This window comes from Strigops habroptila, chromosome 1 (assembly GCF_004027225.2).
Source record: "Strigops habroptila isolate Jane chromosome 1, bStrHab1.2.pri, whole genome shotgun sequence".
Lineage (NCBI taxonomy): Eukaryota > Metazoa > Chordata > Aves > Psittaciformes > Psittacidae > Strigops > Strigops habroptila.
Window position 1 is genome coordinate 18,147,873 of NC_044277.2, and position 22,972 is coordinate 18,170,844.

Here is a 22,972-nt window from a genome sequence, read left to right on the forward strand (position 1 = left end):
CATGGATACTGCTGGAAGTGTTGCATGACCAAAGCCTGCATGGGCCAATGAAAAACTAGGAGTTAGATTGTGTTTCAGGGAGGGAGGAGAGTTAGAAGGAAGAGTCTTTGATCGCCTACTCAATATTTAAGATAATTTAGTTAGATTTGCTTCTAATCACACTCTCTTAATAACCACAGTCTTCCTCCATAAGGTATTGGGTATTTTTTGCTGAGACAAGACCTTTTTTAAAATTAGCCTAGTTTGAAATCTCTGTAGACAGAAGAATTCAAGATAGTCTTGCCTCACTTGCTTACACAGATGATAACTTTTAAAGAACATTGTAGCTTAACATTAAAAACAGAATGATTACTTCAATCATTTTATTTCTTCAAACTATAGAGAACTTTTTGAGAGTTTGAGGGGTTTTTTGTGCACTGTGGATGCTGAAGAGATACCATGTGTTTGAATAGGCAGTGTTTGAAGGGAAGCTACGTGAGTGTCTACAAGGTGTGTGGGGCAATCTTCTTGCCCTATTTTGGGAGCTCATGGTTTTTGCAGGATTGCTGAATCACCCAGGTTGTCAGGGACCTGTCAAGTGCCCAGAGGAAGTCCCCAGTGCAACCTCTTGCTAAAAGCAGGATCAGCAGAGTCCAGACCAAGTTGCTGAAGACCTCGTCCAAGGAAGGCAAGTGCACAACTTGGACTGGTGATTATTCATCCTCACAGGGAAAATTATTTTCTTTTATAGCCAGTGCGAACCTCTCCTATTTCAGTTCGTGACCACTGTCTCCCATTCTGCTTCCCAGAACCTCCATAAGGATCTTGGCTCCACCTGCTTAGTAACCTCCTCATAGGTAGGGGAAGGAGCTGTTAGGCCTCCCCCAAATGCCCTTGTCCTGGTTTTTGCTGGGATAGAGTCAATTCTCTCCCTATTAGCTGGTGCAGTGCTGTGTTCTCCTGAGAACAATGCTGATAACGCACCGATGTTTTAGTTGTTGCTCAGTAGCATTTATGCTGATCAAGGGCTTTTCAGTCTCTCGTGTTCTGCCAGTGAGGAGGGGCACAAGAAGCCAGGAGGGAGCAGAGACAGGACACCTGACCCAAACTAGCCAAAGGGGTATTCCATACCACAGCACGTCATGCCCAGTATATAAACTGGGGAGAGTCACCCAGAAGGGGCCGATCGCTGCTCAGGTCAGGCTGGTTATCAGTCAGCAGTTGGTGAGCAGTAGTACTGTGCATCACTTGGGGGTGTTTGTTTATTTTATTCCTGTCTTTATATATTTCCTATTATAATTATATTTTAATTTATTTAAATTATTAAAGTGTTCTTATCTCAACCTGTATATTTTTTACCTTTTTTTCTGATTCTCTTCCCCATCCCACTGCAGATGGGGGGAAGCAAGCAAGCTGCTATGTGGTACTTAGTTACTGTCTGAGGTTAAACTACAACACTCCTTCAGGGTGAAGAAGCCCAGCTCTCTCAGCCTTCCCTCACATGGTTAGTACTCCAACCACCAAACATAGCGGTTCTTCTTGCTCATGTTTTGGGAGATCCAAAACTGGGAACAGTGTTCATTATTGTTATTATTTTAGATCACTTTTCAAAGAATTAATAAATTACATGTATTTTAAGAATTTAAAGAAGGTAAAGATTATCCTGGAAATAAAGAGTTGGAAGCTGGGTTATATATAAATTTATTTCTTTTTTAAGTTTAAATGTGAAGCTTGCCAGGATCGCTCATTTCTTTCACTGAAAATAAAGATGCATCTCTTCTGCTGCAGTGTAAAGCTACAAAGACTTACGTATTGTTGCTGAAACTGGTCTTAGGAAAGATCATGACTTCAGTGTAGAGGAGATGAGTTGCCCAGCTACAGGAATAAGAAGAAATTTCTTTTAAAATAAACTTTGGTGTTGTTCATTTTAAGATCTTTCTCTGCTATGTGATGAAGTTAGGATACTTAAAGATCACATCCTATAGAGCCCAGTAAAGAATGGAAAGGTTCAATTTATATTGCAAAAGCAGCAGCGCTTTGGCTTTAATACAGCCAAAGTGTAAAAGGTAAGATTTTTTACAGCCAGTGAAACCTCTGTGGAGCACAACACATAAAACTGAATTTTCAATGAACAGAACTGTAGTTCTATAAAATATTATTATGATTTTCGAACAGAGTGTAATGAGTCATCTCAGCACTGTTCAAGTACATTAATTTGGTTGCTGAGACTTTAGAATAAACTATGTAAAATACACCTCTTCTGAGCTATCCCCACAGCTAAAGCTGTTGCCCAGACTCTCATCATCTGGTATTTCAATCATTGCCACATCATCTTCTTGGGCCTTGACTAATGTGTTCTTTCTATGACCATGTTCAATGAATACACTATTGCTCAAGCAATTTTCCCAGTTCCTCATTTTGACAAAGTCCCCCCTAGAATGCATGCAGTGTTCATTAGTGCCCCAGTGCTACACAACAATACACACACCGTGCTGTGCCTACAGTGAATTCCTCTCTGTTGATTTTAGTGGGACTATAGGCACACAGGCCTACCACATCCTGTGGAACCCATCCCAGTGCTTTTGCCTTGTCTTCTCTTTAACCTCTCAAGCCCCCTCACTCTTTTCCTTGTGATGTAAACATAGTCTGGGCTCTGCAGACTCTGATTTGGCTTCTGAGCCACTGACACCATTCTTCCCAAAATTTTTAAGGATTGTTTCTTAATCATATCTCAGAATCACTTTCATTCTTCTTGATTTATTGACCATTCTAAACAGCTACCTATGTGCTCGAATTCTTGTCCTACATTAGTCCTCAGCCTTTGTTTCCTGTTCTCATTCGTTCAGAAGCTCACCCAGAGGGAATGCTATGGTGATCCTCACCCACTTTCCAGATGCCTGACAGGGGCTGACTGGTCTCTTCAATGTTCTCTCTTATTTCCTCCTTCTACTCTCTATCTCTGGGTAGTCTTCTCTGAAAACACAAGTTCAGATATTATTTCTGTAATGGCGACTAATTATCTGAGACCTATCTGCAGATTTGAGAACCAAACTGTATCTAGTCTATATCTAGAAAGAAGATTCTGTTCGTGCAACCTCTTTTAAAACATGAATTTTCCATCCATTGTACTGTTAAAACTATGATCCAGATTCTTATTGCCAAATGTCTTGCTTTTTGCAACATTATATTCTGTGAATTTAAATCCAGGTTAGCCTGCTGTCTGTCTAGCTTTGTGTTCTTAGCCATTAACTTTGATTGCAATACTTTTTTCTTGCATACTTCCACTGATTCTTCCTCGTAATGAGAAGCATAAGCTGCTTGTCTTCGCTTTGAAAGCACTTCTTGCATATCATATCTCATGCAGTATTGAGAGTTTACTTCCAATCACCATTTGATACAGGATGCGGGTGTTCACTCAAATTCTGGATCTTTCATACAAGTGCTTTCATACTGTCTATTAACAGCCCATCATGCTTAGAAAGAGCTCTTGATAAATACTTTAAAAATAAATAAATAATTATATTCCTTCATAGTCATCATAGCTGTGTTTCCTACCGAAGTGTTGAAAATGCCACTCCAGCTCTGATGGCTGCCTGTTACAGACCCAACAGTGTCTCACTGTTTGCAGATGTTCCCTGTCTGCTGTCTCTTGATGTAAATCACATGAAGCAGTCCCAGGGAAGTAGCTATGTCCTGCGCTTACATGGCATGCTAGGATGCTAGCCGATGGCTAGTCCTGTCAGGTATTGGGCTGCCTGTGGGTGGTCTAGCCTGGATGCTGTAACCCCAGCAGCTCCTGAGCCATCGACTGCAGGCTTCCTCTGCAGAGCTGGTTTCTACCTGGGCTACTGCGTCTCTCGTTGCACACAGGAAAATCTCAGTGCTGAGGCTTACTCCTGCTCTCAGAGTCTAGGATTTTCACTTGGAAATACATTCCTCATATTTACTTTTTGAGGTCCTGAAGCCCAGGTGGGAGAAGGGTGACAGGCTTCCTCCTTAAGAAATGGGGCAATGTATGAGACCTGTTTCCCCTGAAACCCAGTACTACGCTTTGAGGGACTTAAGACAACATCAGTGTCAGCAGGGCACCTTTCTGAAAGTCCATTTATATTTCTGTGTATTTCAGACACATCCAGAAATGGAGTTGTGTTCATGGGGAGGTCCTGATAGCACTGTTTACACAAAGGACTCCAGGACCTCTGAGTCTCCAGGTAACTGTTGTAGACTCAAAGCCCCATGACTACGGGTTTGTAGACCTGAAAACCGTAAAGGAGATCAGTTCCTGGAGTCCTCACAAAGGTGTGGTTAACCCCTCTGTTTGATTTCCCCTTCCTCTTGCAGTCTGATCTCTCTCTCCCTTGCACTGCAGAGGAGAGATTGGGGGGATCTGTAGGGTGGTCGTACACTTTTTATTTCTGCATCAGAAAATTGTAACCATGTGCTCTAAAGATACTGCCACTGCAAAAAGTGCCAGTTGCAGCTGCCTGTGGCACACAACCAGTCACATGAAGTTAGAGTGGATATAGGGACTACACATCTTGGAGAACTCTGGTTGCCAGTTAACATCCTCCATTAAAATAAATTATGGCCTCTGTTGCAACAAGATATATTGTAAAGTTTCACTTTAAAAGATGGGGGGAAGTAAAGACCACAAACCACATTTAGACATGCCTTAGTTTTTGCACTCTTTCCCATAGCATCCACTCCAAATCCACTCAGAGACCACTGACATTGAGCTAGACTGACCTTGGCAGACCTAGTTCTTAGGTCTGTGTTAGTTATTTGACAGGTCACATCTCTGAAATTCTTAGGTTATGACAACACTGAGAGGTACAGGTGCTCTGTGTAGCACATTAGGATCTCATACACTGTAACCCCATAATGACAGTTATAATAAATAAAGACTTGACATCAGAAGATGCTGTAATGTGACTTTACAAAATACTTACTTTTCATACTAGCAATTCAGCTAGTATAGCACTACTATTGTACAGTAAGTAAGTGTAAAACAGGGCAGCCCAGGGGTTATTTGTAGTGGTATATGAGAACTTGGGAAACTCAGGACCAAGTTTTGATGCTGTCTCATACATCCTTTTTGATTTCAGGGGAGTTATTTAGCCTCTTTGTAACTCAGTCTTCTGTCTGGAAACTGAGGGTACTGATGCTTCTGTACTTCAGAGGAATATTATACTAATAAATACAGTCAAAATTTCTGGAGTCTCAGGGTGGGATGGTAAACACCATACAGTCAGACTTCATTTATCTGTGGTCAGATTGTCTGGGCCATGGACGAAAAGCCAGCTGAGGTCTAACATGATTTATTAGCTTGGCACAGCGCCACGTGAACACGGTTACGCTCTTTCTACAGCCAGCACTGCTCTGGAAAGTGTACAACATCTCTGCTTTGGTGAAAACCTAGCTGGCTCCATCCCGAGGCAGCTCAGGTACTTTGGCACCACATGCCCACAACCAGAACTGTCAGGGGGTGGAAAGGAGCAGAAACATCCAGCTCAGAGCCAGCCTGGATCCAGCTGGGTTTATGAGACCTGGCTTCATGCTGGCTGTGCCAGACCCAGGCTGCCTCCTTAGCTTCCACAGCTGCACCATGGTGTCCCAGGTCTTCTGGGGCTCATTGTATCCAGCACCCTGAACAAGGAGACATGGTTTGTTGATACCTGCAGCACTGGGGTACAGGCTGTGAGTGAGGAACAGAGAAATCATATAGCTCTGTGGGGTCAGTGTAGTTGATGCTGTGAGAATTAACAGGCCCTCCTGCATCAGAGCTAAGTTCACCCGGAACCTCTTGGGTGCTCCCTTGTTTCATCCTCTCTTATCTGCACTATTGGGGTTCCTGCTTTACCATCTCTACAGTACCTTTGCCAAGTAGAAATGTGGCTAGAAACAGCTAAATATCACTTGCTAAAGTTGTACTTTAGGACTTCAAGAGCCATCTCACTGGGACAATGAAAGTGGTGCTTCAAAGACGAGGCTTTGGGAAGTATGGGCTCAGATTTTAAGGAGCTAGAAGGAGGTGAAAATAAACACATAAAGGTCTTAAAGCCAGGGATGAAAGAAGGAAATAGAGTTAATTACCAAACACTGCGGGAAGAAAAATCATAAAAAAAAGGGATAAAAACCGCGGGAGAGCAGTGCGGAGGACAAGCTTTCCCGAGGCTACGAGCAGCGCAGGGAAGCGGCGAGGAGGCTTTGCGGGAGCGGGAGCAGCACGCAGAGTGAGGCAAAAGCCTCATCGGCTGCCGGGGCGGGGGGCGCGGGGCGGGCGGGCGTTAGGGCCCGGCGGAGGCGGGGTCGCGGGCGCGGCAGCGGGCGGCGCTAGGGCCGGGCGGGGAAAGGGGATGGTCCCCCGGCGGCAGCACCACCAATGGACCGCGGCACCGCGGCCCCGGAGGAGCGGGAGCCGCGGGGGGCCGGTGCGGACACCGCCTGCATGCGGCCGCAGCCCGCCCCGCCGAGCCCGCGGGGGGCTGCCCCGTGGCGCGGAGCCGGTGCCCGGGCCCGGCGGCGGCGCCGCGCCGTGGAAGGTCGGGTGAGGGGGGGAGCGGCTGCGCCCCGCCGTGCCCGCGACCTGAGCGCGTGTGGGCGGGGTGCGCCCTGCGCCGCGATAAATAGCGCTGTGCCGCGGCTGACAGCCCGGCCTGAGCGGCACCGCTGACCGCCGTGCCGGGGGCAGCTGCGCTCCGGGCTCTGTGCGCGCCCCGCGGGCGTGCTGCTTCTCTTTTTGTTTCTCGGGGAGAGCCGGAGCAGCGGGAGGACCGGGAACACCGGAGCCAGGCTCTTTCCTCTTCTCCCTCCCTGCGGCGCAGGGGAGATGCTGGAAGAAGCTGCGAGTTTGCAGCGCCCGAGAAGTGCGGCGAGAGCCGTGTGAGCTCCTGCCGGTCCCCGCGGCTGGCGGCCCCTCCTCGCCCGGGGCTGCTCGCAGCCCCGCACGCAGCCGGCACCCGCCTCCCCTCGCTGCCGCCGGAGTAGGCTGCCCACCCCGCGGCCCAGGATGCAGTTTCGCCTCTTCTCCTTTGCCCTGATCATCCTGAACTGTATGGATTACGGCCACTGCCAAGCCGGCCGCTGGAGACGCAGCAAGAGAGGTGAGTAGCGCCGCCGTTCTCCCAGGACACCCGCCCGGGGCAGCGGTGGCAGCCGGACTGCGTGTGCCCGTCCCCTCCCGCCGCGCCGGGGCGGTACCGGCAGGTGAGCTGTGCCCGCTCCGCGCCGCGCCGGCACGGCGGGCGGCGAGCCGAGGTGCGGAGCCGTGTGGGCGTGGGGACCCTTCCGCGGGGCTGCTGCCGCCCTCCCGCTGGGGAGGCCGGAGCGGGCAGAACAGCGTGGACCCTTTCCCGATGCGAAGGCTGCTCCGCGAGCAGTGGGAGACTCCAACCCCTTCGGACGCGTCCTCCTCCCCGCGGGGCCGGCCGAACCGGGATCTCGCTGGGAGCTGCCCGCCGCAGGAAGGGCGCTGCCGGCCCCTCGGCTGCCGTGAGCCGTGGAAGCGGCCCGTCCCGCCGTCGTAGTTCGCAAGGCAGCTCACGGCGGCCCGAGGTTCGCTGTTCGCCCGCGCTGCTCAGGCTCTCATGTCCGTGGGGCGGGCTTTGAAGAGCATCCCGTGCAGCATCCTTGGGGTGACTGTGTTTCCGAGGCAGGAAGGCGGGTTCTCCCCTGCCCGCCCGGTCCCAGTCCCGTCCCCGCCGCTCCCGCGGGGCTCGGCGGCTCAGCCCGGGATTGCCGCGGCGGTGGAGCGAACCGCGCCTCTCCCAGCGCCAGGAGGTTCCTGTGCCGCCAACTTTGGCTAAAGCGGGCAGATCCTTTTGAGTTAAAAACGGAGAAACAGTGCGTTAGGGTTTAATCTGTTTTCCTAAAATGCTGGTGTCGGGATTACCGGAGTTCAGGAGTCGGAGCGGTGAGATGTGCCAGTACAGCACCCATGTGGACAGAAAGGTTATTGCAACTCTCCCAGCTGTCAGGGCCGTCTGGGGTCTTTTCTGCTTCTTTTCTTTTTCCTTTCTTTTCTTTTATTTTTATTACTTTTTTTTTTTTGGGGGGGGGGGTGGAGGTGGTGGCGGTGGTGTACAACTCAAGGATTTTTTTTTTTTTTTATCATCCAAATATTTCCCTTTTCCTATTATTTTCTCGGCCATGTTTTCTCTTCCCATTTCTAAAGTTAGCTGAGGTTATCAGGTGGCTCAGCTGCTGAGAAGTTCATATTTCTGAAAGAATTGGACTTTTGGTGAAGTTATTTGGAAGGGGAAGGAGCTAACATCTCTTGTGTTAAGCCGGTACAAACAGCACTAAAAGTATGAAAAGGCAATAGTTTGCACTTTTATGCAGATGTTACCTTCGGAGTAGGTACAAATAAAATTGTGAAGCAGTTTAGTTTTGGTGGTTTTGAAACAGATGGTTTCCAGAATTTAATTTTCGTGTGTGTGGCTAAAACGCTAGCAGTCCTTTAAAGTGACCAGACTATCTGTGCTAACAAAGGGTATACTGTGTCTTTAATTAAATGTGGAACTACTTAGAGTGCTGGCTAGACAGCGGAGGGTGATAGTGGTATTTCTGCTTTACAACAGAGCTTAAGGGTTGCATTGTGGGAGTACTGAAATAAATAGACATCCAACTCGAGTTGTGTGAATTGTCCTCCTACAAAAACTTAAGCTGGTTTTAATTGATCTCATGTTCGCTGATTGATCTTAGACCGATTGTTGTGCTTGTTGAACAGTTGGCTTTTCCAAAGGAGATTGATTTAAATTAGGTTTTAGTTTAGTTATTGGATAAATACCATCAGTATTGACAGTTGACTTACTGGCGCTGTTTTGTGCTATCACCTAAGGGTTCTGTTTTGTGCTTCAAAGAATGCAGTCTTTTTCAGGTAATAAGTCTAAAGAAGTAAGCATAGCCAGTTCTGAGCACTGAAAGCAAAACCTAAGAATGTATTCAAATTATAGTAGACATTTGCTATGACACATGCAGTCTGAAGTAATGCTTTCATACAGGACCCAAAATTCCAATAATTTCACAATTTTTCCATATCCCATCTGCAAATAATCAGGCATTCACTGTGGGGTACTGGCAGTTAAAATTTCTCTGGCATTCTGTTTTTGTCTGTTACATGATCTCAGATGCTCCATAATATCATTTTCTTAATGAAATAAAATTTTTGGCATAGATTAAGTCTCCCGTGCAGTAGAAATCGATTGCATTCAGTGGAATTGTGGGCAAATATCATGTGTAGCTGACTTTTTTTTTTTTTTTTAAAGCAGCTAAATGTACAGTAAACTTCAAGTATATAAGCCTGTATTGGAGTTTGAGTGGATTTGTAGCCGATGTAGGATATTCTAGCAAATAAGAATTTAGTAAATGTGAGGGGATGTTCCCAGACTTCTTCAACCCTTTCCCAAACCAAGGCATGCAACTTCGCAGTAGAAGCGGAAGGAAAAATTGAGGTTTAGAATGTGGTTTCTACCTGGCATTGATTTGTGTTTTGTTAGTCAATGTTATTTCATTAAACATTATTTGGTAAATGCATTATAGTCAACAGATTCTGCTAATTCCACTGCTGCTTTTAGTTACTTTTGCAACTCATTAGAATATTGCTTTGCCTAGCTGGCTCGGACCCTTGATTCCCTTGAAACATGCCAGCAACTTCTCCCTCTGTAAGTCTCCGTCCTGAGCAGGTAATTATGATTATTTGCTTTTCCTGCAGAAACTATTCTAAAATGGATCTAAGGATTACATAGCTTAAGGGTCGGTGGTGTAACCTCACACCTGATATCAAAGCACCTTCTTTCTCTTTCTTGTCTAATTGTACAACTTGATTTTTTTAATTTCTCTTGGATACCTACTCACTTGTTCATTTCAATGAAAATTTTATCTTTCCTTCAGATTTCTCTTTAGCGGTCAGTACAAGATGGAAAAGTATATAGGGTTCACTGTAAATAGCTGTCAAAAACTAGATATTAACAAAATTCCGTGAGAATAAAAAAGTGAATATGACAGTAAGTGCCTGCATAGGTGGGAAGATTCAGCTGTAGTACCTCCAATAAGGCTCTCTAGAGTTGGTCAAACCAACTCTGGAATAATGAGTGATGTGAATGGGGCACGTTCACACTGAGAAACTGGAAGTTACCTGTATCCAAGAACTCAAAGAAAAACTGTGGGTGTTGAATACTTGTCTATTTAGCTCGTGTTTAAGGAGTGTCATAATGGCTAAGGTGCATACTCGTCTCCTGGATGCTATTCTATGATTTTATGCTCACACTCAGCTGTGCTTAAAGAAAGAGGTACTATCTGTGACAATGAGTGAATAGTATGTGACAGTGGCGATGGCGAAATATCCACAGGTGGAAATAGCAGGAGTGCCTGGGGAAGAAAATTTCCCTGAGTGTTTCTTAGAGCTCAGTTATAGCTCTGTGTATGGCATTTGTAGCAGCATATGCATGTATGGAGGAACACAGTAGCTGGAATCAAAATTATGTCAATGAAATCTGTATGACCTTAAAGTAAGATGGGAATCTTGACCACAAACCAGTTATTAATATAATAATTATATATAGGCTGTTACATGGATTTTCAACTAGGAGAAAAACCTGTTCAGATATTGGGGACTGACTAGATACTTCCCTGAGATGGTGATAATCTTGGAAACTGTCTCAGTTGGATTGTGCAGTCAGGCTTTGGGAAATACCGATGATTTGAGTACTAGGGAAAAGGAACCTATGTTGGAAGTACTCGATTGAAGTAAATACCACATCTGCTTTTATAGGGACTGTAATGCCTCCAAAAGAGTAATTTACGATCTCAAAAAACCCCAAACCTAACATCATTCTTTGTAGAATATCTTTCAATTGTCCAACCGTATCCAAATATTTTACCTATTCTATCCTCTTTGAACTTGGAACATGTTTTGCATTTGGAGGACAGTTAACTTTTTGTCTGTGGCATAAGGCTTAAAATCTTATGAGGAAGCTGTACTTTGAGATGTATATTTTCCTCAAGTGTTACATTAAATACTTGTAACAGAACTTGTAAAAGAACTGAGACATGTTAACACATTCTGGAGCAGTTTCCCAGGTACTTGTGATCAGTAGTAAAGCTTTGGAGGGTAGCTTCTGTACCCTTACTATTTAGGATAGTTAGTTATTAAACATTCTTTATATACACACCATTACTACAGCAGGAAGAATATGCTAACATTGTAACCATTGAAAAGTAAAAGCTTTTAAACTTTTTAGCTACTTGTGCTCTATGATCTTTTAAGTCTGAGGAAGTTTCTTATATTAAAATGCCAGCAGAAGTCAAAACTTCTGTGTCAGTGACTGAGTACCAAACTAGGTAATGGTGCAGAGTTACTGAGGATAATCAATGCTCAAGTGGATTGTGAAGGTTTGCAGAAGAGATGATCAAAACACCAAGAGCAGGATTCACCATGAAAACAGGCACTTAAGTTTAGGCGCTTGGTTCAATTTCCTGAAGTAGGTTTCTGGTGCTGCTTGTGATATTTAAAAGACATCCTTCTGGGCCTGGCATGTATGTGGTGATCTTAAGCAAGCAGAGGTCAGGCAGGGTACCCTGGAGCAACTCGTGTGCAGCTGACAGGTGTCTCAAGGCCTGTTATAGTGGAAACTAAAAATGGGGAGCGTGTGCTGGCACAATGTTGCTGTGTGTATGCTTTCCCTTGCCTGTATCCATCCCCTTAGCCTCCATTCCGAGTCACATGGGGTTAAGATGCTGGACGCGGTGGATGTATCTGGTCAGACCTTAAAGTCTGCTTATGAAATCATAGAATGGTTTGGGTTGGAAAGGACCTTAAGATGATCTAGTTCCAACCCCCTGCCACATGCTTATATGCTTTTTGTTTTAAAAACTGCAGGATGATTTACATTGCGATGAAGAATTTACGTTTGTATGCTTGATAAACTTGGCTTAATCCTATGTTTTATGTGTTTGGGTTTTTTGGTTTTGTTTTGTTGGGTTTTTTTTCTTTTTGTGGGAGTTTTTTTTTGTTTGTTTTTTGTTTGGTTTTTTTTTTTGTTTTGTTTTGTTTTGTTTTGTTTTTTTTTGGCAGGGGAGGTAAGGGGAGAGTGTGTATGCTTTCCAAGGCTTGGCTGAAGTCTGTTACTAGAGCAGCTCAATATGCATGACAAATACCAAAAGTGAGTTTGTATACTAATATAGGGAAGCTAAGACGCTAACAGCAAGAATGCAGTTTCTCACTTCATTGTGTCATTTACAATACACAGGCCACCACACAGCATAATTACTATGACAAAGTATGTTTGCATGGTGGTGTTTACATAAGCTGCTTTTAATGAAAAATGTGATGTTATTTAAAAGCTAGAAAGTGGAAGAGGTGTTGACTATCAAAACTCAAGGCATAAAGAAATAAACAACGGTCTTTCTGTAAGCTGTTTCTTTGTTGGTTTTTTTTCTTTCTCTTGCTATTTCTGCCAAGAGTCTGACTATCACATGGAGGTCTGCATTTCATTTCTGATCACCTGGCTATTTTTCAATACTCAAACCCCTCAGCTAACCATAGGTTAGAGGGGACTGTCTAGTTAAACCTGCAGACCATCACAGGCTGCAAACTTTTTTCCCAGTGCTGTACAGCAAACTCAGAAACATAGCTGACCATAAAATCTTTCCAAAAATGAATCCTTGATTACAAACTCCAGGGGTGGGATTTGTGTAATTATTTGCAATTGAATATCTACATTTTCTTTAATAATTGATGTAGCGCTAGTTGGTACAGTCCATGGAGCTGTTGGTACAATTTAACTCATCCTACAGTAGGTGCCTGCCTTTGATAAGATAAAGCATACCCCAAACTCAGTAAACGTAAGATGACTTGATTACCTCTATCTGTAATTGAAGATGTGTACATCTGAACTACACTGTTACCCCCTGAAATAAGCTGAAATCAGCCCCAAATGAGAAGGGAATCGCCACACTCAATCTTGTCTCCTATATTAAAATTGTGTGTTGGTGCAGCTGTTTAACAGATAAGGTCCCTGAAAGTGATACTTTCTCTTGTATTGGAGATTCATTTAATTTCAGGTATTCTTTTTAAAGACTAAATTAAATTCCTCAGACATGCCCTCTCTTTTTCTTTTCACCTGAAAGTTTTGTTTAGTCACAGTTGGAGAACTTTCTGTATTTGTCTAGGCTCCAAGTATTTGCTAATCCTTTTCTTAGTGAAAAGCATGACTTCATATATGTTGGCTGTTGATAATGCACAAATGTAACAGCTTGATCCTTTCATCGTGGGCTGCTTTAGACACCAAAATTAGGTGCTGCCATGGTTTGCATACTCATTGTCTCTGTAGTACTTGTTTAGCAGATGCAGTGCTTTGGAAAGTGTCAGTCGCGTGCTGCAAAGCCACTTGGTGCATACAGAGTAAGCCTTGTCACTTTTTGGGACAGTAGTGTTGAGTTTAAAGCTATTCCCAAGTAATTTTTGGTGTAGAGCGTGGAATAGGCTTCTGGTATGACTTTTTGATGCCTGGATTCTAACTAAAACACTTTGGTAAGTGAAGTGTCAAGGGGACCTTTTCTCTGAGCTCCATCAGGCAGATGAAACGTTTGGATCATACGGCCGTTTCTGCTATCTGCATGATGACTTTGTCCAGCTAGCTCCATACAGAAAGGCCACTTGCTGGCCAGGGTTTACCATCACACTTGTTGAAATTTGTGTATCTGTGGTCAGTAGTGTAGCTTGTAAACCTGACTTGAAACCTAGCTGCATCACTTTATTCTCTCTTCATCTGGCTCTTATAGGGTTAACATGAGATGCACTGTCCTGTCCATTTTCACTAATACTTTTTCAAAACCCTGAGGAGAAATGAAGTCAAAAGGGATCAGGGTGATGGTCCCTCCAGTGTATGCCCCCAAAAGACAGAAAATGGTGCAACACAGTGTCAAACACAGGAGAAGCAAGAGTGAAAGAATGAGTCTGTCAGGCACTCTTATGTCACCCTTCTGCACTGGGGTGGCAGGAGAAGTTCCACAAAGCTGGTGTTTGTATATAATCCTATTGCAAAATACTTAATTGATGCGAAAAATCGATGTTCTGAGCCTCGGCTGGAGGTGACAGCTGTAATTCATCTAAAATGGTGGTGTATCAGAATACTTTCCTCTGTAGATATTCCTCTGAGACTGCAAGGGTTTAAGACCATAACTGTATGTCTTTACTTTGGCATTGCTCCATCTCAGCACCTTGATTTTGAAGCTATGCACATTTCTGACCTTTATCTATCAAACCATGGATCATGGAGCAGGTGCTAGCATTTTCTGGATGTGTGTAGGTCACCCTGTCTCATCCTTGTGTTTGTACCTAAATAGTCTTGAATGCAACACTCCAATTAGTTTATATAGTTTTGCTTTAATCTGATTCTATTTTGATGCAACTGCTTATTGCTTAAGTGCAAACTTATCACTTAAAATTCCTTTTTAGGTAGTAGCATGCAAAAGATTGGTGATTAAATTTTCTGACCTTTCTTCTTGTTTATGGACTTGAATATACAAACTGTGAAGAGCAAAAGGACTTAAAGGAGTAAAATTGTAGTATGGGGCAGAAAGAGATTATTTTCTTTTATTTTTTTAGGGAAAGCAGAAAAACAACTAGCATTTTAGGTACCTTGATTATGTGATCAAGGGAAGGTTTTTAAGATTCCACCTGTTAAGATCTGGTGAGCAGTGCAAAAAATGTTCATGCTCTTTGTTTCATTGTAATAGGAGAAATATCTTTTGGTAGCGGGCAGTTTGCAAATCTTGGCATCTAGTAATTAAGCAGTTATGTATTTCTTTTTGAAATGCAAATTTCAGTAGAGCCAAGTACTTGGTGTATCTATAAGACTTTGTCCTTGTATGAGGGAATGGAATTTATGCTATCTATCTGCTCTCATTCCTTTCTTTTTTTGTTGTTTTGTTTTTCTGGGATGCTTGTATGACTGTAACAAGGGAAGTGTAAGTAATTACAGGTAATATTTAGAAGAGGCATGCAACTCTGTAATTACATTTCAAAATAAACACTTCTAATTGAATTATGAATGTTATTTGAAGAGGGTAATAGCAAATCTGATGTATGGTTAACACAGATCCACAACATTATGCAAATCCTTCTAGTATGATTTTCTGTTTTTAAAAAAATAGTTTTTGCTCTCTAGGATTTAAAAAATGTAAATCTAAAAATAATCCAGAACATATGGTTTAGGGAGTATGAGTCTCAAATTTACCTCACAGAAACTTTTGCCTTTTTTTTGAGAATTGTCAAGATTTTCTCCATCTTGATGAAAACCAGACCCAAACATAAATGTAGTGAGGCGGAGGAAGGGACCTAAAAGATAAATAGTGTTTGTGATGTTGGCTTTTAGGTACAGCCTAAATTGATGCTTTTTTAAAATCACCGGGCAGTTGCATGAACACTAAATCCCAAGTAGATCATGTGCAGCATTGAAGACAATGTCTGTGCCTTTTTATATATTGGGAGAAACTTGTACTGCCTTACACTGCAAGGGGACAGCAGTATTTTTGTTAGGATGTTACAGTGGTGCAACAAAATATAAACTTCCTCAAGAGACATGTTATTTTCTTTTTCAAGTTGAAATGCTGGCTGGAATATGTTACGCACAAATAAATACTCTGCACTAATGTATGGTCTCTTCAGCCGTATGGTTGCCACCTTTAAAAATACCAAAAAAAACCCCAAACTAGCCACATCAAGCCATATCAGACAGATGGCTGTTGTGCATGCACAGATTAATCTGCATATGTATAGCAGCGCTGACAACACCCAGCGCATCCACACTGAAACTTGCTGGGCAACTTAGGAACCACTGAAACAGCAACTGTGTTTGGCAAAGATGGGTGTTAGTGATTTGCTCTTGCTTCTTTCTTGGATTACTCAATTAAAAAAATTGCTGGGTATGATATGTTTTGATTTTTAAACATACCAACTTCCCTAGATATTCTACTGGCAAGCATGCAGCTACAAATCTTTAGAATGGGAATTAAAGTTTCATGATATTTCACTTTATCTATATTCAGATGGTACTTAAGAATCGGAACTGAGGTGAGGCCCAGTAATGCTGGGCCTGCTTAGACAATAACCTTTGAATTAAGGTTGCCAGAGCAGAGTCTGTCCCGGATTACCCTCCACTATCAGAAATGTTCTTTGGCCTTTCATTATAGCTAGTTCAGACCTGGTTTAGGTCTCGCATTACACTATGAGTGCTAATAACATGATGGACATTGTAGCCCATCGAGGGCTGGGAGATTAAGTCTTAAATATTTTTATTTCTGAATAAAATTAACTTCCATCATCAGCCACCACCATCAAAGAGAAGCCCAGAAAAGAGTGGACAACCTGGTGCAACTTCCTGAGAGGAAGCAGGAATGTAAAAAGCACCTTGCTCTTCAGAAGAGCAGACTTTGTTTAGGGATCTGCCTGGAAGAATCCCATAGGTTACAGCTCTGGAGAGAAAAGGCATCCAGGAAAGCTGGTTGATTTTCAAGGATTACAGTGTAGATGAGGCCCTCAGTGACATGGTTTAGTGGTGGACTTGGCAGTCCTGGGGTAACCGTTGGACTTGATGATCTTAAAGGTCTTTTCCAACCTTGTCGATTCTATGATTCTATGACATGGATTCATTTTTGACTCTGCAAGAGTAATTTTGACTCGACAGGATCACTGCAGTGCACCCGAGGTGTGTTAGGTTGTGTTTGCAGCACAACACCACAGCAGCTACTTGTTTTTAGCTTGCTCAGAGCTATTGCTAAATATTGCAAAATACTTACAAATATGAGATGCTTCGCTCTTGCAAGGGACTTAAACCCAAAGAACACTTTGTCCTCATTGAATTACATGCTCTAATACTTTAATCAGGAGCATTTTCAGGAGGTGGTTTTACTTCTAAATTTAGTCTCCCCTCCTCTCCAAAATGGTCAGTCTTCTCTCCCCTGCTTTGTTGAATGGTCACTTGTGAGGAAAGTTGTTTTTCTGAGGGACATCTGAGGGAAGGCACATTCTGGAGTATGATAGTCGTGTTCCTTTGCTGTTGTGGTCTGTTGCTGTAGCTACAGCCAATGACAGGACATTTTTTCAACTTAGGCTCCTTGCTTGGGCCATCAAAAATATACCTGGCCTGCATGCAAACTTGAAGATTTTTAAGATGTTCTGTAAATATTCATGGCACATGGGCAGATCGCCTGTTTTGTGTTGATGTTGTCTACCTGACATGGTTCAGTGCAGGAAAGGCTGCCCTCCTGGTAAGAGGGTACCTTCAGGGAGTCAGAGGGATTACTTGCATTACTAGTCTTTCCACATGTAAAACTTTTGCTTAATACATGTCTGTGACAATGGCAATGGTAATGGAAAATAAATTCTTCTTTTTACGTAAATGCTAGGCAGTGCGTGTGTGAAATGTTAATATTATGGCAGTATGGGAGTTAATAATGGAAGCATCTAATTGAACTGAAAGCCAAAGCACCTGTCTAGAAACACCAACTGTATTTCTCACAGCACTATGGCAGTATACTGGAGTTCAGTGGCTGCACTGATGCTGAGATGACAGTGTGTCATAGTTTCTCTCTTTAGCTGATGAAACTGCAGAATTACAAGTGCTTATCATAACTTTTATTCAGTCCCAGATTTTGCTGAACTTCATTTGTTGTCTTTGACCTTCAAAGTTGTTGGTTTTTTGGGGGGAGGAAGAGGGGAGAATTGAGTTTTAGGAAACACTTGTAACTGTAGTTGGGAAGTAAAAGGAGAAGAATCCCCAACATCTTTGTAGTGTTTAAAGTAGCTATATTTTTCTATAAAGTGAACTATGATTCAAGCTTATCATGTTATGTTTGTGAGTTGGTGGTTTATTTTTTTTTTTTTAATATAGATTGTTGTAGAAACTGAAAACTAGGAACTGCTTCAGTGCAGTACGTCTGCTGTGAAACTGGGAAGCGAATCTTCTGCAAAATCTTATATTTAGGTGAACAGAGCCTGTAGGCCTCCTAGTGCTACACAGTGTGTATCTCTACTGCTGTATGGAAGTGTAGTTGTAAAAATACTTCTGAAGGGTTCAGGTGAGCAAAACTGTCTCAGGGTAGGAAAGGAAGAGGAGGCACAGAATAACCTGGTGATTAACAGTTTGGGACAAAGTTGGGTATTTGATCTCCAGTTTTGATTCTCAGAGTTGTCCATGTTAACTGGATTATGTATCCCCTCTGTGTTGAGGACACGTACTAGCACACACACAAAAAGGGTATTTCCTTCATTTCAGATAGCAGACTTGAGCCTCATCTGTATCTCCCTCAGCAAGGAAGCCAACAGTTTTCCTGTTATCTTCCCGTATTTGTGCTGCACATGCTCTCTCTTTTGCATGATCTCTGTAACCCGATACAGACAGTTCTATATTGTGTCAAAGGGAATCTAGTTTTGCTTTACTTTGGGTGCAGGAAGAGGAGGATATTGTCTGCTCTGCTAAAAATGGCTTGTTATTTGCATCTCGTGCCAGCAGTATTCTGGAAAGTACCCCCTATCCCATCCAGGGGGACCTCAACAGGCTGAAAAAATTGAAAAGAACCTCATGAAGTTCAAAAAAAAGTGCAAAGTCCTGCACCCAGGAAAAGAGCAACCCCATGCACCAGTATGTGCTGGGGACCACCCAGCTGGGAAAGGGCCCTGGGCGTCGTGGTGGATGCTATGTTGAACATGAGCCAGCAATGTGCCCTTGCTGCAGTGAAGGCTAATGGTGTTCTGGGTTGCATTAGGAGCAATGTTGCCAGCAGGTGATACTTCCCCTCTAGTCAGCACTGGGGAGGCCACATTTGGAGTAATGTGTCCATCTCTGGGCTCCACAGTATGAGACACATGGACATACTGGGGTAGAGTTCAGCAAAGGGTCACACAGACTGAGGGACTAGAGCATCTCTCGTCAGGAAAGGCAGAGAGAGATGGGACTGTTCAGCCTGGAGAAGGCTCAAGGGGGATCTCATCAATGTAGCTGAAGAAAGAATACAAAGAAGACAAAGCCAGGCTCTTCGGTGGTGCCCAGTGACAGGAAAAGAAGCAGTGACCACAGACTGGACTACAGGAGGTTCCCTCTGAACATCAGGAAACACTCTTTTAGTGTGAGGGTGACCAAGCATTGGCACAGGTTGCCATGGAGGTTGTGGAGTTCCCCTCTTTGGAGATACTCAAAAGCTGTTCAGACATGGTCCTGGGCAACTGCATCTAGGTGTCCCTGCTTGAACTGTGTGATTGGACCAGATGACCTCCAGAGGTCCCTTCCAACCTCAACTTTTCTATGAAAGGTAGTTAGAAATGTGTCAGGTGCCTAGTTTGTGCCTGCTTAGCTTTTAGTATTAGTCAGCTGTGGAGAGGAAAGAGAGTCCATTCCCTTTAGGAATCCTTGGGATATGCGGCTGAATCATGGGCAGTTGCCATCACCTTAACGTTGTTGGAGTACCGAGATCAACCCCGAGAAGCTTTCTGGTATTTAGCGGTGACACAGGACTGCCAAGCTCTGTCACTTCCCTTCAACAAGTCTCCCAGTCTAGCAGAAGTCTTGCAGTAGCACCTGCTCCACCTCTTACTTTCCTTCTCTCCTTCATTCTTCCATGCAAAAACTGCTGGTGATGCATAGCGGAAGTAAAAGGTAAGAGGTGAAATCAAAGGGAAGACAAAAAACTATGTTTGTCTGGGTGATCTGAGCCATTTAAAGTTATTGTAAAAATAGGGTTCTGTATCACTAATTTTTCATCATATGAGTCCCTTGCTACCCCATTTCTTCCTTTTTTTTTTTTTTTTTTTAAATTTCCAAATATTTTCAAACACCAAGGAGTGCATTGTGAATGTAATCATGAAGATACTAGATCTAAGTCTGGTCTCACTCATTTTGCTGTAAATCTGGGGCCAATATCAATCTGTCTTGGGTATAGTGTATATTTCTGAAGTGGAGCTTGCTCTGGTATATTGTTGTCTCATGCAATATTACTACCAAATCTTACGGAAAGTCTAAAAGTCAGGCACTTCTCTGTTTTTAAGAGCTGTAGTTCACTTTGCTAATGCTGTATTGAGAACTCTTTTACATTACTTTTAGTTCTTTCCATCAGACTCCTGGAAAAAGTCTTGGTGCTTCCAACTTTTATTTCAGTTATTGTAACATTAGCAGTGGCATCAATGTGTAGGGTTTTTTCAGCTTTTGGAAAAGGGTTGAAATGTGACTCTATTAAACCTGAATCTGAAGACAGACTTGGTTTCATATTGTTTTCTCTTAATAGCTTTCCAAGCAGCCACTAAGTGAAACTACTGCATATTGAGCCTGGTGTAATATGAGGCTCATTGGGTAAAATAACATTAGTCTGTGCTACTTAAACACACTCTGGAAGGCTTAAGGAGGAGAGGAAGGAAAATATTTGAAGAGATCAACTGGATGTGGTCGAATTCAAGTAATGTCACCTGAGAAGGATTAGAATTTGCCAAAGCTTGACCTGGATGAAGACCTCCATTTAGGGCTTGTGTTCCTACCAGATCAGCTGCAGTAGTTTTTCCATGCACAGTTTTCTACTAAAAGTTGTATAGTGAAAGAGTCCAGTGACTTAGTTGGCTTCTGTGTCTCAGTTGCAGTAAAGTGGTGTTTTTGCTTTAAAAAAAAAAAAAAAATTAAAATCCCAGTTTAACATTGCTTCTCCTTATTAGCTGCAGCTGGCTTTTTCTAATTACTAAAGTCTTAACATTTTTTTTTTTCATCTACATCTTGTTGCCTTTATCCTTGCTGGGAGCTCAGTGTACGTACTCTAGCTGGTAAACAGCTACACGTGTAGTTCATATCCTTAGATGCGGACAGCTTCAAAAAAGACATGCATTGACACTTCAAAATCCAGAAGAGTCAGTGGAATGGTTAGTAGCAATGGTACTTCATCCACCATGATCTTTGTTTTTCTGATTATGAGGGGTTAGCAAACCCAACAGCCTCATATTCTTAATAACCTGCCTATTGTGATGATGTCTTTGAAAGTAATTTTTTCTTCTGTTTGTGATTGAGTTTTGGAGGGCTCAGGATACTTTCCCATGTACCTCTCTGAATTGAGAGATATCTTTTATATGTGTAGAAGTTGAGTCTCTGGGGTTATAAAGTCCTGAGTTCTTCCATAAGGCAAAAGATTGCTCACCACCTGCTGACCAATGCCCAGCCCGTCCCAAGCAGCAATCTGTCCCTTCGGGGTGACTCTCCCCAGTTTATATACTGGGCATGACATGCGGTGGTATGGAATACCCCTTTGGCTAGTTTGGGTCAGGTGTCCTGTCTCTGCTCCCCCCTGGCTTCTTGTGCCCCTCCTCACTGGCAGAGCATGAGACTGAAAAGTGCTTGATCAGGGTAAGTGCTACTGAGCAACAACTAAAATATCGGTGTGTTATCAGCATTGTTCTCAGACTAAAGCTGAAACACAGCACTGCACCAGCTACTAGGGAAAAAATGGACTCTATCCCAGCCAAAACCAGGACACATAGGAACTGCTTCATATCATGCTTCTAGGTTTAGACTTGAGTGTCTTAGACTGGGAGTACTCTTAATGTGGAGATGAATTTGCCTTTACTACCAAGAGGTTTCTCAGACCCTTCTTGAAAGCAGTACTACCTGCTGCTGGAGTGACCAATGCTTTTGCTCAGTATATCAATTTCCCTGTAAAATTTTCATTACAAATTTTCTGTTTCTACAGAAAATGGTAATTGATTTTAGATCTTTGTGAGGTTCAGCCTACCATGTGCCTTTCTGGGCTTGATCGATCTTAAAAATACCCAGAGTTGAGCCTGGCAGATATGAGAAAAAGCATACAATGAAATGCCATGCTGTGGAGGAATAGCATGACTTGCAAGAGGCTTGTATTGAAATGATTCAATGTCAGAACTACTTGGTGTTATCCTTCTTTTGCATTTACATCTCACACCACTAACTTATGAAATTGTGACTAAGCATTAACTGTTTTGTTTGGTCACAAGCATAGTTGACTTGTTTTTCATCATTGCTCGTTACTGTGTTAATTTGTTTCTTGATTTTTGTCATTCATGCTTAGTTTGTAACAGAAACACTATCTCTTCTCTCCTTGTAGTAACCATGTAGAGATCCCCATGATATTCTACTGGATGGAATAATTTCTCTTTTGTTTACATATGTTGAGCTAAGGAGGAATATGGATTAGCTGAATGCTCTTGATAGTATTCAAGTACATCCTAGAGCTCTGCATTTGCTGTTTGATGTTTCATTTTACTGCTTTACTTAAATGCTCTGCAGGGATTGTGGTTTTGTGGTGAGAGCATGAAATTTGAATCCAAGGTGCCTGGTTCTCTTACCAACAGAGCTGGTCAGTATGTTTAAAACCAGATTCTTCTACCCCACCACCCCCATTATGGATTTCTGCATTTGTGTCTGCAAAGAAGGTTTTCCTCTCTTTTTCTTACAAATCTTGAGCACTCACAGCTGAAGTAGGCACTGCAAGTCTTTCTTTCACTTCTGTGAAGTCTTTCACCTCTGCACTATGACAGCACAATTTATATCAGTGACTTGTATGCTTGAGAGGTCCTAGAGTGTTGATCTCTAGGCATGTATATGGTTATTATGAAGGGTAATAAGCACATAAATAAGTTTCCTGCCTCCAAGTTTGTTGACTGAGCACACACTTGCATGTCACATCCATGACAGTGATCTAAGAGACTTAGAAGATACTGGCACTATCTGATAGGGAAGTCTTCTGTGTTCTCACGTCTGTCAGAGATGAGACAGCAAAACCTGTGTGACTGCATCACTGCTCTGTAGTGTGCAGAAATTACTGCTGTTTTTTTCATTACAACATGTGTCTGAAAAAGTATTTAAATGTGGTTTTATCCTGACATATTTTATTAATTTTCAGATACACAGGATGGAGCTCTTCAATAGGCTGACTTAAGTGCCTTAAGAACAACTTAAATATTCATTAAAACCCCCAAATTATGTTT

The 22,972-nt window shown here is 42.9% G+C and overlaps 1 protein-coding gene across 1 annotated transcript in view; it reads left to right on the forward strand.

Annotated features, from left to right (window-relative positions):
* The first annotated feature begins 6,369 nt into the window (after positions 1 to 6,369).
* RSPO2 (R-spondin 2) overlaps positions 6,370 to 22,972 on the forward strand; it is a 113,021-nt gene continuing 96,418 nt past the window's right edge. Inside the window, exon 1 of the mRNA XM_030508172.1 lies at positions 6,370 to 7,082. Coding sequence (XP_030364032.1) covers positions 6,989 to 7,082 — 94 coding nt within the window. The 5' untranslated portion in view covers positions 6,370 to 6,988. The remainder of the gene's footprint in view (positions 7,083 to 22,972) is intronic.